Source organism: Melanerpes formicivorus, unplaced genomic scaffold (genome assembly GCF_026170545.1).
Source record: "Melanerpes formicivorus ecotype bairdi unplaced genomic scaffold, bMelFor1.0.p_v2 SCAF_56, whole genome shotgun sequence".
Lineage (NCBI taxonomy): Eukaryota > Metazoa > Chordata > Aves > Piciformes > Picidae > Melanerpes > Melanerpes formicivorus.
Genome location: NW_027142408.1, coordinates 727,327 through 738,417, shown reverse-complemented (window position 1 = coordinate 738,417; position 11,091 = coordinate 727,327). Strand labels below are relative to the sequence as shown.

The following is an 11,091-nucleotide window of genomic DNA, read 5'->3' as shown; positions in this document are numbered from 1 at the left end:
CCTCCCTAAATAACTGCAGGCGGCAGCTGCCGGTGCTGCCCCAGGCTCAGCACCGCTCCTGTGGGGCAGAGACCCCAACAAGGGGCACCCATGGGTGCTGGGGGGGGGTGGGAGGGGCACCTACAGGTGCTGGGAGGGGGCCAAAATAGTGCTGGTTTGGTTCTGCAGTGCAGTGAAAGATGAGGAGGCAGCAGCGATGGGGAAAGAGGCACTTTGGGGGTGAAAAAGGCCAAGAGAGGCCAAAATTTCCGGGGAAGGGGGCACCCGTGGGTGCCAGAGGGTGGGGGAGTCACCCTTGGGTGCTATGGAGGGGTGGGAGTCACCTATGGGTGATCAGAGGGGGGTCAAAATGGGGCTGGTTTGGTTTTGGCCCAGAGTGAAAGAAAACAAAGAGGAGGTGATGGTGAAAGAGGCCAAAAATGTACGGGGTGGGAGTACCCCCGGTTGCTATAGGGGTGGAGGGGCACCCATGGGTGCTGGGAGGGGGCCAAAATGGGGCTGGGTTAGCTTCACAGCACAGGGAAAGATGAGGAGGAACCAATGGTGAAAGAGGCACGCCCATTTGGGGGTGAAAAGGGCCAACAGACGCCAAAACCTGGGGGGTAAGGGGGCATCTCTGGGTGCTGGGGGGGGGGGCAGTTCACCCATGGGTGCTGTGGGGGGTGAAGGTCACCTAAGGGTGCTGAGCAGAGGCCAGAATAGGGCTGCTGTTTGCCCTGTGGTGAAAACAGACGAGGAGGCAGTGGAGGAAGAGGCACTGCTTGGGGTGAGGGAGCACCCACGGGTGCTACAGCTGTGTGTGGGAGGCACCCATAGGTGCTACAGGGGGTGGGGGTTACCTATGGGTGCTGGCAGGGGTCAAAATGGAGCTGCTTTGGTTTTGCCGCGCAACGAAAGAAGACAAAGAGGCGATGGTGAGAGGCACTTTTTGGGGTGAGAAAGGCCAAAAGAGGCCAAATGTTAAGGGGGTGGGGGGCACCCAGGGGTGCTCACATCACCTTACAGCAGCGCTGCTTCTGTGCCGGCGGCTCCTCGGCCGGCGCCGTCAGTTTGAGGAGCGGAGGCTCGCCGGTGCCATCCCCGGTGCCGCCGGTGCCACCGGTACCACCGGCGTCACCCGCGTCACCCCTGCCAACGGGCGTGGCTGCGTCCCCTCCAGGCAGGTGCTGGAGCTTGGTGGCCGCTCGGTGCCGTTTGAGGTCCGGGAGGGTGGCAGGCAGGTGGTGGCGCGGCGCTGGATCCGGTACCGGGTGAACGGTGGCGCCGGTGCCAGGGCCGTGGGGGCAGAGAGCAGAGCCGTTGCGGGGAGGGGAGGGGGCCGGGGGGTCCTGGAGGGGGCAGAGAAAGAGAGTGGGAGGCAAATCGTGGCTAGTGGGAGCTATATGGTGACACACATCGCGACAGTGGGACCCCTGCCGTGACCGCCAGCACCTGAACGGCAACGGTGAGACCCGGGTTGTGGCCACCAGCACCTGAATGGCAACGGTGAGACCTGGGTTGTGGCCACCAGCACCCAAGCTGCAATGGTGGGACCTGAATGGTGGCCACCAGCACCCAAACTGCAATGGTGGGACCTGAATGGTGGCCACCAGCACCCAAACTGCAATGGTGGGACCTGAATGGTGGCCACCAGCACCCAAACTGCAGCTGGCAGCACCTATGTCATGATGGTGGGACCCATATCGTGATGGTGGGACCTGAATTGTATCCAACGGGACCCACGTGGCGACCATCAGGACCTAAATGGCAATGGTGGGGCCCAAACCATGGTCGCCAGGACCCATATGGCAACCACTGGGACCCAAGCCATGGTCGCCAGGACCCATATGGCAACCACTGGGACCCAAGCCATGGTCGCCAGGACCCATATGGCAACCACTGGGACCCAACCATGGTCACCAGGACCCATATGGCGACCACTGGGACCCAAGCCCCGGGGGCCAGGACCCATATGGCAACCACTGGGACCCAACCATGGTCACCAGGACCCATATGGCAGCCACTGGGACCCAAGCCATGGTTGCCAGGACCCATATGGCAACCACTGGGACCCAACCATGGTCACCAGGACCCATATGGCAGCCACTGGGACCCAAGCCATGGTCGCCAGGACCCATATGGCAACCACTGGGACCCAACCATGGTCACCAGGACCCATATGGCAACCACTGGGACCCAAGCCATGGTCGCCAGGACCCATATGGCAACCACTGGGACCCAACCATGGTCGCCAGGACCCATATGGCAACCACTGGGACCCAAGCCAGGGGGGCCAGGACCCATATGGCAACCACTGGGATCCAACCATGGTCGCCAGGACCCATATGGCGACCACTGGGACCCAAGCCCCGGGGACCAGGACCCATATGGCAACCACTGGGACCCAAACATGGTTGCCAGGACCCATATGGCGACCACTGGGACCCAAGCCGTGGTCACCAGGACCCATATTGTGACCACTGGGACCCAAGCCCCGGGGGCCAGGCCCCGGCATGGTGCCGGCTGTGCCCCGGCTCGGCAGGCCCGGCGGCGGTGACTCACAGCGGCAGCAGCGCGGCGCCGCAGCTCGGCGTCAGTCTGGCCGTCGTCGTCGTCGTCGCCGCTGTCGCGCCGGGCGGCTCGCTGCCAGACGATGGCCTCCCGCTCGTGCTCGCGCCGGTACAGGCTGGAGCGCTCCGAGACGCTCACCCTCCGCACCACCTTCCTGCCACACATCCACACGCCGCCCCGTGGGGACGCCAAACACGCCCCGAGCCTCAGCTTCCACACCAACCCCCCTCCGAGTCCCAACCTTCCCACGGCCTACCCCACCCAGTGCCAGGTTTGTAGCCAAATATCCCCCCAGCAGCCCCAGTTTTCCCACCGGACATCCCCCCGGGTGCCGATTTTCCTCTCGAATATCCCCTCCAAATTCCCACTTTTGCCACCAAATATCCCCCCAGCTCAAATGTTGCCCCCAAACCCCCTCAAAATTCCCCCATTTTCTGCCAAATGTCCCCTGAGCCCCCAGTCTGTAACCAAACATGCCCCAAAGTCCCAATTTTCCCGGCAGATATCCGGCAAAACCCCCCAATTTTCCTGTCAAGTGTCCCTCCAAATCCTAATTTTCCCAGCAAATATTCCCTCAACCTCCAATTCTGCCACCAACCTCTTGCAAAACTCCGATTTTCCTACCAAATATGTGCTCAAATCCCAATTTCCCCACCAAATATCCCCCAAATTCCCAGTTTGGCCCCCAAATATCCCTCAAAAGTCCAAATCTTCCCACCAACCCCCCCCAGAATCCCAATTTTCCCACCAGATACCTCCCAGCTTCCCAGTCTGGCCACCAAACATCCCCCAGAACCCCAAGTTTCCCACCAAACACCCCCCCCAAGTCCCAGCTTCCCAAGCAGCTGACCCCCTGGCACCGCCTTGCCGGTGAGGGGTGGCTTTGGTGCCGCCCTCGCCACTCACCCGCGGCTGCCGGCGCTGGAGGTGCGGCGCTGGAGGAGGGATTTGTGCCTGTGGTGGGACCTCATCACGGCCTCGTGCTTGTGCTTCAGCTCCAGCAGCTTGGCCCTCACCTCCTCGTCACCGCAGACATCTGCCACGAGGAGCTGGGTGGCAAACCGCCGGCACCGCTGGCACCGCGAGCCCGCCCCACCGTGCCACCGAACTCACCCAAGGGGGTCTCATCCAGCACCGATTTACCGTTGAGATCGGCGCCATGGGCCACCAGCAGCTCCACCATCTGCACCTAGCGTGGCCAAAGGGACAAGGTCACAGAACGTGAGGGGCTGGAAGGGACCTCCAGAGCTCATCCAGTCCAACCCCCCCCCTGCCAGGGCAGGAGCACCCAGAGCAGGTCACACAGGCACACAGCCAGGCAGGGCTTGAATGTCTCCAGAGAGGCAGACTCCACAGCCCCCCGGGCAGCCTGCTCCGTTGTCCTTGACCTCCCACACAAGGCTGAACTACAAGGAGGTCTTAGCCTTCCTAGCAGCCTCCCTACATCCTCTGACAACTGTCCTCCCACGTGGCCAACCCCTCCTTTCATGATCTGTGGACTCTCTTCTTCCACTTTGAGTTTGCTTAGCAGTTCCCTACTGAACCATGCAGGGCTCCTGGCTCCCTTTCTCCATTTCCTACTCTTCAGGATGCTCTGACCTTGAGCGTGGAAGAAGAGGTCCTTGAATGTTAACCAACTGCCTCGGGCCCCTTTGCCTCCTAGCACCCTGTCCTGTGAGATTTCCCTTAGCAACTGCCTGAAAAGGCCAAATTTGGCCCTGCTGAAATCCACCCTTGCAATCCTGCTGGATACTTCCTTCCTTCCACACCAGATCCTGAACTCCACCATCTGGTGGTCACTGCAGCCAAGGCTGCCCCCAGCCTTCATTGCTCCAACCAGTCCCTCCTTTGTGGCGTCAGGTCCTCTCCTCGTTGGTTCCTCCACCATCAGGAAATGACCATCAGTGCGCTGGAGGAGCCTCCTGGGCCGTGGCTGGCTGGCTGTGGAGGCCTTCCAGCAGATGTCTGAGTAGTCCAAGTCCCCCGTGACCACCAGGGCCCCTGACCGAAGGGGCAGGGGGCGCCACGGGCGGCCCCAGCGCTCACCTGTCCCCAGCAGGCCGCGGCGTGGAGCGGCTGCCACCCGTCCTCGTCCCTGCTGCTGAGGCTGGCCTGGTGCTCCAGCAGCAGCTCGGCGGCCTCCGCGTAGCCGTTGGCGGCGGTGATGTGGAGCTGCCAAAGGAACGTGGGATGGTGCCACCCAGGCGGCCCCAAACCACCTAGGGTGGTCCTGGCTCCCCCAAACCCGGTTTTGACACCAGATATCCCTCCAAACCCTGACTTGGGCACCCTTATATCCCCCCCCAAATCCCACATTCTCCACCAGATGTTCCCTCAGACCCCCAACTTTTGCCAAACCCCCTCGAAATCCCAATTTGCCCAGGAAACATCCCCCACATCCCAATGTTGCCACACCAAATCCCCATGTGGCCACCAACCCCCCCCTCAAAATCCCACATTTCCCACCAAACATGTGCAAACATTCCAAATTTCCCTCAAATATCCCCCCAAAATCCCAAATTTCCCACCAAATATCTGCCCCCCCCCCCCCCCCAAATCCTGGTGTTTCCAAACCCCACCCCCCCCAAGCTCCCAAATCTTCACTGTACTCCAAATTTTTGCCACCAAGCTCCTTCAAAATCCCAATTCTCCTGCCAAATATCCTCTCAAACTCCTCTTTTTACCCTGCTGGGATGTTTGAGGCCCCCTTGATACCAACCATCCCCATCCCCACCCCTCCTGGTGTCGCCCCCCCACCCTACCAAAGTGGCTCCGTGTCCCCTCGGCGCATCCAGATCAGCGCCGGCTTCCACCAGCTGCCGGATCTCCGCCATCATCTCCCTCTCGGTGGCCCCCCGAGCCTCCTCGATCTTCTCCTGGGTGATGCCTGGTGACAACGAGGGGGACACACCGGGGGTGTCCCACCAGGTCCTGGCTGTCACCACGGTGCCGGTGCCGGTGCCGGTGGGGGGCGGTGCCGCTCACCCTGCTCAGCCATGGCGCTCTCCAGGCAGTCCAGGGTCAGCTCGTCCTCGCAGAGGTCGTAGGGCATGTTGCCGTCGGAGTTGGTGGCCAGAAGATCGGCACCGCTGGGGGCGGGGACAAGGAGCGGCGGGTCAGGGTCGGCGCGAGGTCCCCGCCGGTGGCCCCGGCCGCGCCGCGCCCCCGGTTACCGTTGGATGAGGAGCTGGACCAGGTGGAGGTGGCCGCAGGTGGCGGCGGCGTGCAGCGGGGTCCAGAGCTCGCTGTCGCGGGCGTTGACGTCGGCGCCGGCATCCAGCAGCACCGGCACCACCTTGCCCGCATCGTCGATGCAGCACTGGGCAGGGAGAACCGGCAGCGCTTACCGGGAGGGACTGGCAGGGGGAAAGGGTCCCCACAAGCTCACCCCGCGGGGAGGGGCCTGGCCATTGGCACCGGGAGAACGGGGGGCAGCCAACCAGGGCTGGTGGCATTGGCACCAGTGCTGTGCCAGGGCTTCACTGGGCTGGCACTGGAACCAGCTCCATGCCAGGGCTTCGCTGCTGTGGCACCAGCACCAGCTCCATGCCAGGGCTTTGCTGGGCCACCACTGGCACCATGTCAGGGCTTTACCATCCAGCACTGGCACCACGCCAGGGCTTTAATAGGCTAGCATCGGCACTGTGCCAGGCTTTATCAAGTTGGCACCGGCACCAACTCCTTTCCAGGGACTCACGGGGCTGCCACTGGAACCAGTTCCAGGCCAGAGCTTAACTGGACCAACACCGGCTCCATGCCAGGGCCTTGCTGAGCCAGCACTGGAACCAGTCCCATGCCAGGGCTTCACCAAGCCAGCACCAGCACCAATTCCATGCCACACTGGTGCCACACTGGCGTGCCCTTACCTGGTGCAGGGCTGTGAGGCCATCCTCGTTGCAGAGGTCGGGGCTGATCCCGCTGTCCAGGAAGTGCTGGACTGGGGAGGCACAGGGAGGGGTTAGCCAGGATCCTGCTGGCACCGCGGTGCTGGCACCTTGGAGCATCCCACCAGGGTGCAACCAGCACCTTGGGAATGAAAGCACCACCCAGGAGCATCCCACCAGGATTTATTTAGCCACCACTTCGGCAGGGGCAAAGGCTCCAGAACCGACTGCAAGGGGCTGGGTGGTTTTGGAGGGATATTTGGCAGGAAAATTGGGATGGGGATGGGGGGGGGGGAGATTTGGTGGCAAAAATGGGAGTTGGGTGGGAATTTGGCAGGGAAACTGGGATTTGGGAGAACAGTTGGTGGCAAATTGGGATACTTGGTGGGAAGTTGGTGTTTTGAGAGGGTGTTGGGCTTTTGAGGGGACATTTTGTGGCACAATTGGGACTGGGGGAATATTTGGCAGGGAAATTGGGATTGGGGGGAGTCAATTTGGTAGTGAAATCAGCATTTGGGGGGGGGGGCTTTTTGGCAAGAAAACTGGGGGTTTGGTGACAACATTTTGGTGGCAAAACTGGGATTGGGGGGGGGGACAGTGGGAAAATGGGAATCTTCATCTTGACAATTCCTCCCTGGGGGAAGTTTTAAGAGGTTTTGAGGTCCCAGCAGCCCCCAGCCCCCAGCCCCCAGCCCCTACCTTCCTCAGCGTCATGCCGGGCAGCCGCTTCCAGCAGCTGGACGCTGGCAGGGAACGTCACCCTTTTGGCGTTGCCATCGCTCCTCTTCCTCCTCTTCCTCTCAGCTCCCACCTTGGATCCCTGTGGCTCCTTCTCAGCCTGGGCCCACTTCTTGAGCTGCTGGGCTCGGCGCTTCTGGGCGTGTTTCAGCCTCTCCGGGGTGCTGAGGCGAGCCACCGCCGGCATCTCCGCCACCAGCTCCGGGTGCTCCGCCATGGCCGGGGACTCGGCCCAAGGATGGAGCCAATCCCACTGGGAATGGAGTATGGAGCTGCCAGCTCCTCCACCAGCATCACCCCCCTGGGCAAAGGGGGGAGGTTTATTCCTGTATCCCAAAGCTTCGCCGTGGCGGCACCAGCGGTTCCGCGGACTGGGATGGGTGCTTCGGCATCATCTCCCACGGTTCCAATCCCTGGCCTTTCCCAACCCGAAAAATCCCTCCCCAGAAGGGTGGGTGGAGGGTTTGGTGAAGCCACAGAGGGGCTGACCCCGTCCTGGCAGCTCAGCGCGGGCTGGATCTGCTCAGCAACGCCGGCTCCGAAGCCCGGGAGGAGCGTGGCCGGTGCAACACCTTCAGACTACTCCCTGGTGCCTGTCTGCTGCCGAATTATCCCGAGGAGCCGCAGCCTTCCCGCTTTCTGGAAGCGTTTCCCGGTCATTCAGCAGCCAGCAGCGCTCTGGAGGCACCGAGGAGCAGATAATCCGGCTGGGAATGCTGCCGGAACAGCAGCAGGTTGCTGGGATGAAGCTCTGCCTTGCCCTGGTTGCGGCGGGACGAGCGTGGAGCAGACAAAATCCTGCTGGGAAAAGGAAAATGGTTGAGGGAAGAGGAGAAGCTCGGCACAGGCAAAGGGATCCCGGCACAGCCCGGTAAGTGCCGGCTGGATACGGTGAAACCGGGAGAACCTCGCCCCTGACGCCGGCATCGCCCGGCGGGCAGGGCGGGCCGGGCAGGAAAGGGCAGATTCCGGCAGAGCTGCGCTTCCCAAAGCCACCTCCGAGGGCGAGCGGCCGCGATTCCAGCGGGCAAAGTCCGCCAGCAGCATTCCTGCACCTTAATCCCCGCTGTAAATCCCCAAGGAACGCCGGCCGGGGCGAAGCCGGCGGTAAATCCGCGGTGGGGCTGAAGGAAAAGGGGTCACCGGGATGCTGGGACCCGGTTTGGGAACCCCACCGGCCGTGGTGTGGCCGGGAACGGCTCACGGAAAAGGTGGGAAAGTGGAGCTGGCAACTTCAGCCCCCGGATTTGGCATTGCCCAAAGGTCCCCCCCAGATATCTACCGAAATGCGCCCCAAAATCTCCCCAAGTGCACCGAACAGCCTACAAAAGTCCCCTCAAAGTCACCCACACATCCCAAAACTGCCCCAAAACATGCCCCAAATCCCCAACAATCCACCCAAGGACCCCAAAAATCTGCCAGAATACCCCGAATGTCCCTCAAACAGCCCAAACACCCCCCAAAAACACACCAAACACCCCCAAAAACACACCAAATATCCCCCAAAATACACCAACCCCCCCAAAACACACCAAACACCCCCCAAAACACACCAAATATCCCCCAAAATACACCAAATATCCCCCAAAATGCACCAAATAGCCCCCAAAACACACCAAATATCCCCCAAACACACCAAACACCCTCCAAACACACCAAGTATCCCCCAAAACACACCAAACACCCCCAAAATACACCAAATATCCCCCAAAATGCACCAAATAGCCCCCAAATCACACCAAATATCCCCCAAACATACCAAATATCCCCCAAAATACACCAAATAGCCCTCAAAATACACCAAGCACCCCCCAAAACACACCAAATACCCCCCAAAACAGGGCATACATCCCCAAAATCCACCCCAAATCCCTCTGGATCCCCCCAAATCCTCCCAGAAATCCACCCAGTGTCCCCCCAAACTGCCAAACACCCCAAATATCCTCCCAAAGAAATCAACTATCCCCTCAAAAATCACCCCAAAAGCGGATGCACACCCCCAAATTCCCCCCCAATCGCCAAAAATCCACCCAATGAGCCCCCCAAACCCTGCCCAAATGCCCCAAATATGCCTCAGAAGTCCCCCCCAACACCCCTAAAAGCAAAGCCATGCCAAAAATCTCCCCAAACACCCTCCAAAATCTCCCAGACACCCAGCTGTCACCCCAAATTCCCCCCAAACACCCCCCCCAAATGTCATCAATACCCCTACACCCCCAAAATCTCCCCAAATAGACCCAAATTTCCTCCTGCCCACCCCCAAACTTCCCCTCAGCATGGCAAATAGCCCCCCCAAACCGCCCCAAATATCCCCCCCTGAGTGCCCCACATCTTGCCCTGGTCACCCCAAACAGGCCCCCCAAGATGCCAAATTACTCCCAGAGCCCTCAGTGCCACCCAAAACGTCACAAATGTCACCCCAAACACCCCAAATATCACCCCCAACACCCCCAAACACCCTCAAATCTTCCAAATATCCCTGGGAGACTTCAGACATTCCCCCCCCCAATATCCCCTAAGCTCCCAAAACATGCCCCAAACACCCCAAATTTTCACCCAAATAATCCATGTTTCCCCCCAAACACCCCACATATCCCCCAAGCACCCCAATGTCCCCCAACCCCACCCAAAGGTCCCCCCAAGACCTGGATGAGTCTGTCCCCAAGGTTCTCCCCCCCCCCCCCCCCCCGAAAAGGCCTTCATGGTATCCCCCTAGAAGGGACCCTCTGCCCCAGCCCAGGAGCCTGTCCTCAGGTTCCCCTTAAGGGGATCCCCATCTCCCCAAATCCTGCAGGAGGGTATCCCCAGAGTACACCCCCCCCCCCCAAAAAAAAACCCCAACACACATGTCCTCATATCCCAAGGGGGACCCCACACTGCCAGGCTTGTCTCCAAGGGGGTACCCAGGTTCCCAAGCCCTATGGGCGAGGGGAAACCATGACCAAGCCTCCCACTGAGGGGACCCCCACACTTAGGGAGGAGGGAACTGTCCCCTGGCTCACCCCTGAGGGGACCCTCATGTCCCCAAGTGGCCTCCCCTGGCCTTCAAAGAGCCCTCCTGGTCCCAAGCCTGGCCCCAGAGCACGCCCCAGATTCTGGAGCATCTGTCCCCACAGCCACCCCAAGGGACCTCCACGTCCCCAAGTCCCCCAGGGGGACTCGCTTAGCCCCAGGCTTGTCCCCAAGGCCCCTCCCCGGCCCCAGTTCCTGCCCCAAGACTCAACATCCCCTATGGGCCTGTCCTGGAGGGTACCACCACACCGGTTCTTTCCCATGGGGACCCCCCCCCCCCCCCCGGATTCTGACCGCAGGACCCTCCCGCGGCTCCAAATCCCATCCCATGGAGCCCCCCCCCGGCGCGATCCTGCCCCCAGAAACACCCCCAGGCACCGGCTTCTGTCCCAAGCCCACCCCCAGCCCATGGAGGCCTGCCCCGGGTGGTCACCCCCAAACTGCCGTCCCACGGGGCCCCCCTCAACACGACTTTGTGCACAGGACCCCCCTCGGGCCCAGTGCCTGCCACCAAGACCAACCCCAGCCCGCGTGGGCCTGTCCCGCGGAGTCCCCGCACTCGACTTCCTGAACTCCGCACTCGACCCTCCCCCAGCCCCGATCCTGTCCCCAGATACCTCCCTGCACCCCATCGCCGGTTGCTGGCCTCCCCCGAGCCATACCTGCCGGTATCGGGGCCGCGGCCTTGCCCGTTCCTGCCGCTGCCCAGGGCGGAGCCGCCGCTGCCGCTCTCCATGGCAACCAGTGACACTTCCGGTCGATACCGGAAATGAGCCTGCCTAGGGCCGGGGAAGGTAGGCACGCTCTGAGGCGCCATCTTGGGAGTGGCGCCTGCAGTGGCGGAGACGGCCGCTCCCAAGATGGCGGTGGGTGCCTTAGGGCGCGCTTTCGCCCTCTGGCGGGAGGA

General features: G+C 61.5%; 1 protein-coding gene across 2 annotated transcripts; it reads right to left on the bottom strand.

Annotated features, from left to right (window-relative positions):
• Positions 1-910: 910 nt before the first annotated feature.
• PPP1R16A (protein phosphatase 1 regulatory subunit 16A) lies at positions 911-10,934 on the bottom strand. Of its 2 annotated transcripts, none has more exons than XM_068161112.1 (11): positions 10,847-10,934; positions 7,134-7,970; positions 6,417-6,487; positions 5,724-5,869; positions 5,536-5,639; positions 5,313-5,437; positions 4,597-4,722; positions 3,664-3,739; positions 3,457-3,586; positions 2,542-2,704; positions 911-1,328 (listed from the first exon to the last, which is right to left on the bottom strand). In XM_068161112.1, exons 2-11 carry the CDS (start codon positions 7,387-7,389, stop codon positions 990-992), a joined length of 1,536 nt encoding a protein of 511 aa, XP_068017213.1. In that variant the 5' UTR covers positions 7,390-7,970; positions 10,847-10,934; the 3' UTR covers positions 911-989. The 2 variants fall into 2 exon arrangements, with proteins under 2 accessions (XP_068017213.1, XP_068017214.1); XM_068161113.1 differs by having other exon boundaries at positions 7,134-7,973; positions 10,847-10,900.
• Between the last annotated feature and the right edge of the window lie 157 nt (positions 10,935-11,091).